Here is a 5,177-nt window from a genome sequence, read left to right as displayed (position 1 = left end):
CATGTTTTTGGACTGTGTGAGAGGAAGCTGGAGAACCCGGAGAGAACCCACGCTGCACGGGGAGAACATGTAAACTCCACGCAAAAAGATCTCGGGTGTCCTCACCAGGATGCGAGCCGGTGACTTTCTTGCTGCGAGGCAACGATGCTAACCACTGAGCCACCATGCAGCCCGCTTTAATAGTTTATTTCTGTAAAATCCTACTTTCTGTCCAAGTATTTGTAGTTTAGTTTATTCCACCAAAATCTTACTCGCTGTCAATGTCCTTCTAGCTTTAAAGGTTTATTCCACCCAAACAGTATTTCCTAATGAATGAGCTGTGGTTCTAAAACTGCATACAGCTCATAACATAGCAGGACTTTTGTCAAAGTAAGTGCAAAGTAAGTGAATGGAAGAATAAACCAACACTTTTGCATGAACTTTGCATCATTACCGTGACCTTACGCTGAGCGTGTGAGTGTGAGCATCATGTCAGGAGCTGAATCAGGAGCTACACTTTGATTTATTCCTGTAAAAACCATTGGCAGCATTGTCCTCTTGGTATCTCTACCAGTTATAAAATCATTTGTCTCTGATCATCATCTGCTGCAGAATGAAACATGTTTGGACTCTTCTGAGCTTCAGCACAGACAGGAGTCACTTAATTACTTCATTTTGTTAATGAAATGGCTTCACGTCGAGGCCAACACATATTTTCTGCCTCCGTCAGAGAAGGATCCAGCAGAAGAAAGTCAAAAACGTAAAACCAAAGACGTTTATGTAACACAGCCGTAGCTAGTTTCTGCTGCCCTCTGCTGGTCAACTGGAGGAAACGACACTGAAAGAGTCCCAAACGTGTTTCTTCATCTTTATTCCACTAAAACAGAACTTTCTGTCAACGTCCTCCTAGTTTGAAAGGATTCTGGTTCCTGTGTGTGTTTAACCGACGTCAGCCTTCCCCATGTTTTGCTCTTACTGGGCTCGTAGTAGTGTCCCTCCATCACTCCCAGGTGCATGGGCGGCGCCGGCTCTGGAACGGCTCTCTGGCGCTGGGACGAGTAACGTTTGGCCCGGTTGGATCCGACGCCCATCTCGTCCATGCTGGAGAACTGAGGCGGGCCGCCGGGGAGGTGCAGGGGGTTGGGAATGCCTGGACACAAAGTGGAGACGTTAGTTCATCTGCAGACGTGTTTCTCTGAGTTTTATTTCAGTCCGTTTGCTCAAACTGCAGCAGTTCTGGATTCAGAGTCGGTGTTTCAGCGGTTTGTCATCGACGTTTCCTCAAAGACACTTGCACACTTTTACTCATCGTGAATTAAATTCAGCAGAAAGAAAAACGTGAACCTCAGAAAGTCCTGCAGCTCGTTTCTATGGAGCCGTTTTAAGGCTCATCTCTGCACTCTGTAAATACAACATTTACACATTTTTACACGATATGTTTTTTTTTGTATTTGTACACACTGCAAATTTGTACATTTTAAAAAAACATTGTTGCACACCAGATTGTTGTGCTGTTTGACGTGTGTGAAAAAGGTCGTTTTGTTCTCGTGAGATGACGTTAATAGTTAAAAAATAAACAGCGAGTCATTTTTTAAATCCCGTTACAAAAAGAGGCGTAAATGCGGCAGCAAGCATGCGTTAAAAGAAAACGGTATGAAACTAATGAAGGCAATAAAAAATAACAGAAAATGTCTGTAAAATAATTAAATACAGAAACAGTATATTTTCCCATCACGTTGCAAAATAAAATTATTATTAGGACATGAAAATACAGATTGTTGATGTAAACATTATTTGGTTTTTTCATTAAATATATTTTCTTTTTTTTTCTGTGATTTCACTTCATATCATCTGTAATTTAAAACAGTAAAAAGTAAAAAAGATAAAAACAACACAGAGACCGTTTCAGGTGTCTGTTGTCTTTTGTCCAACAGCCGATAACTGATTAATAACTGATCTATTGATTAATAACTGATCCACTGATTGATATCTGATCAGTGAAGCGGCAGCAGAGACTCACCTCTCATCTCGGAGCGGATGTAGGATGTCGGGCTCTGACTCCAGGTCTGTCGGGTCAGACTGAGCCGGGTCAGGTCTTGGTCCAGCTCCGTCAGTCCGGTCTGGCCTGGCCCCTCCCCTCCTGCCCAGCTCTTCCCCCCCACGCTGCCGGGGGACGAGGCGCCACCTCCGGCTCCCGACTCCTCCATGGATGCCTGTTTGCTGCCCAGGTCCGCGGGCCGGGACCGAGTCCTGCGGGCCAGCGAGTACGATTTACGCTCCACTGGCCGCTCGGTGGGAGGAGAAGCCTCCCGATTGGTCGCCGTGGCGGCCGATGACTGGGGGGAGGGGTCGGAGGTGGAGGCCGCTGAGCCGGACCTGTCGGCGCCGCCTCGCTGGTCCTGCTGCTGGCGTCTTGGTGAAGCCGCCTGGTATCCAGGCTGAGGCGATGCCGCCGTTGTCACGGCCACCGGATTGAGGTCCGGTTCTGCAGCGCCGCTGACTGCAATGTCCTCGATGACCACAGACGGACCGCCTCGCGACCCGCCTCCTCGCCCTCCCCGGCTGACCCGCTCCCCTGCTGCCTCTGACTGGGCTTTGGGTCGGTCTCGGTGCATCTGGGGCGGCTCGGCGCTCCGGTACTGGGCCTGAGGCGGGAGGTGCAGCTGGTTCTGGTGCTGGTTCTGGTGGGTCGGCCTGCTGCGGGAGGGCGGCGGCCTGGAGGGGTTGGAGCCGCGCTGAGCAGACAGCAGGGAGGACGGGGAGGAAGACGAGGGGTGGATGGACGAAGGCGGAGCAGCTCCTCCCCGGGTCGGTCCTCCTCCTCCTGGTCCGCTGTGCCAGGACCGGACCGGTCGGTCTCCGTCCCTCCACCGCTTGTCTCTGCCGGGAGACGAACTCTGTCTGCAGGAGACAGGACAGAAAGTTAAAGTCCTGCAGGTCCACAGAGGTCCAAGCAGGTAAAGACAACTCAGGCTGGTGACTGACTCCAGGATCTGTTTTATTTCAGATTCTTCTTGGAGCTGATTTTATTTTTTGATTTCTCTATTTATTCATTTATTCTATGTAGAGTTTATTACATCACTGGAATGGTTTTCTTTTTCTGTTTTTATGATTTCTGACTCTTCACTCATCTGTCCATATTACAGTAACAGATCTTTTACTGTATTTGTTTATTGATCTTAGTTTATTTCATTTTTATCTCATCTGGTGAAAGATGATGATTATTATTGTTGTCATGAGGAGTTAAACTAATTAACAACTGTTTGAGTGAGCAGTGTTGGTTTTCATTACTAAGACATTCTGTAGAAAAATGTTCAGTGTACAGATGATGTGACACCAGTAATCAATCAATCAATTAATTAATGAATTAATCAATTAATTAATCAATTAATCAATCAGACCTGGGTCGGCGCTGCCTGAACGTTCGCTCTCCTGAACTGCCGCCGCCGTTCCTGATGTCGTATCCGTAGATGGCGATGAGCTCCTCGCGGCTCTTGGGCGCCTGCTCCTCCTCCCTGAACTTGTCGTGCTCCCAGCGGCCTTCGTCCTTCCACAACTTCCTGTTTCTGCCTTTGGGTCTGAGAGACGCAGGTAAAGACACGTTCATCTGAAAACCTCCGACTTCCAGTCAGTTTTAAAACCGTGAACAGGCAACAAAGTCACAGGAAACACTGAACACTAAAGAGACACGAAACAACAAAAATGCGACACAATATGATCACAGAGAGAGGAAACTGTCCCAGAAATAAAAAATCTGTCGTATGTGGGGACACAAAAACCGCAGAGAGACAGGAAACAACAAAAAGAAGACACCACACAACACGAATGAGACCAAAAACAAACAAAACACGGCACAAAATGAGGAAAAAAAGACAAAACAAAGACACAAAACCTCACAAAAAGACACGTAACAAAAATAAGACCTGAAACAACCCAAATCATAATAAACACATTTAAATCAAATGAGCACAAAGAGAGAAAGACAAAAGAGCCAAAGACACAAGAAATGACCAAAACAGGACAAAGCCAGAACTGATCTAGATCATCCGACAGAAGCTGATTTCGATCCGTTTGTTAACTTATCTTTATAGACTCTTCAGGCTGATGTTCAGAGATTCAAACAGACAGAAATCTTGCTGTTAACTATTAAAATGTTAACTCGGTACCTCTCCTCCTCCTGAGTGTGGCCTCGGACGTCGTGCTCAAAGAACAGGCCTTTCCTCGGGATGTAAGCCGGGTTCTTCCGGTCCTCGTCGTCGTCCAGCTGCTGACCCGGTTTCCCTCCGGCTTTCGTCTCCGGATCGTCCGTGGACTCCTGATCGGTTACGAGAACAAAAAAAAAAAAGCAACGATCAACTCTCTGGAGATACATGGAACACTTTAAGCAGCCAAAAACGACGACGGGCTCACATGTCAGCCGTAGATAATAACAGTTCAGTCTCTGGGCTCACCAGCAGAAAACCGATTAAATCATCATTTGGTGGAGGTTCAGAACAGGAATCCAGAAAAAAATCAGCGGTTATTGAGGCTCAGCAAACAAACATGACTAAAGTTGTCTTTGGGGGTCAAACTTCAAAAAATCATAACTTAAAGGAAGAGGGAAGAAATATTTACAGAAATAAATACAGTTTATAATCGTGTATTTATGTTTTCATGTTATTTATTTCAGTTATTTTGGTGAGCTTTGAGAACTGACTGAGCAGGTTTGACAAGTTGTACCACAAAAACTAAACTACTCAGGCACATGGTGTCGTTTTCACACATTCAGCTCATCGCTGTTCATCTGGACCGACGTCACGATGAGACACACGAGTGAAAAGTTCAGGTTTTTATCTTCAACAGTTGCTGAGATATCGTTGTTAAAACAGCCTCAAATTTCAAGGTGTGATAAAACCTCACTCTCCACTGTCCTCTCTCTCTCCCCCTTTCATTCTCTAGCTGTGCTCGCTCGCCCTCGATGAAATAATGTCTCTCAGATGTTGGTCTGTCTGTCTTTGTGGGGACTCACACCAACACTGCAGGGCGGTACAAGAGGTCTTTGCAAGTCTGTTCCAAAGTGAGGACCAGGCTACAGGTCCTCAAAGACACAGAGATGATAACAATGCACATCCACATGCTCTCATTTAAGTGTTGGTTTGTCTGTCAGAGACTGTATAAAAGATGGACGTAGCAACCGGCCCTGAAAAATGAAGCCAACC

At 46.4% G+C, this 5,177-nt stretch overlaps 1 protein-coding gene across 2 annotated transcripts in view; it reads right to left on the bottom strand.

The window, feature by feature from the left end:
- Positions 1-5,177, bottom strand: part of casc3 (casc3 exon junction complex subunit) — a 15,656-nt gene that overhangs the window by 4,806 nt on the left and 5,673 nt on the right. For both annotated transcript variants that reach the window (XM_008300946.1, XM_008300948.1), the window contains exons 5-8: positions 4,146-4,294; positions 3,381-3,557; positions 2,000-2,880; positions 956-1,129 (exon numbers count right to left, since the gene is read on the bottom strand). In XM_008300946.1, coding sequence (XP_008299168.1) covers positions 956-1,129; positions 2,000-2,880; positions 3,381-3,557; positions 4,146-4,294 — 1,381 coding nt within the window. The remainder of the gene's footprint in view (positions 1-955; positions 1,130-1,999; positions 2,881-3,380; positions 3,558-4,145; positions 4,295-5,177) is intronic.

The sequence above is a fragment of the Stegastes partitus genome, unplaced genomic scaffold (genome assembly GCF_000690725.1).
Source record: "Stegastes partitus isolate 25-593 unplaced genomic scaffold, Stegastes_partitus-1.0.2 Scaffold1611, whole genome shotgun sequence".
Classification (NCBI taxonomy): Eukaryota; Metazoa; Chordata; class Actinopteri; family Pomacentridae; genus Stegastes; species Stegastes partitus.
This window is presented reverse-complemented; position numbering and strand designations above follow the sequence as displayed.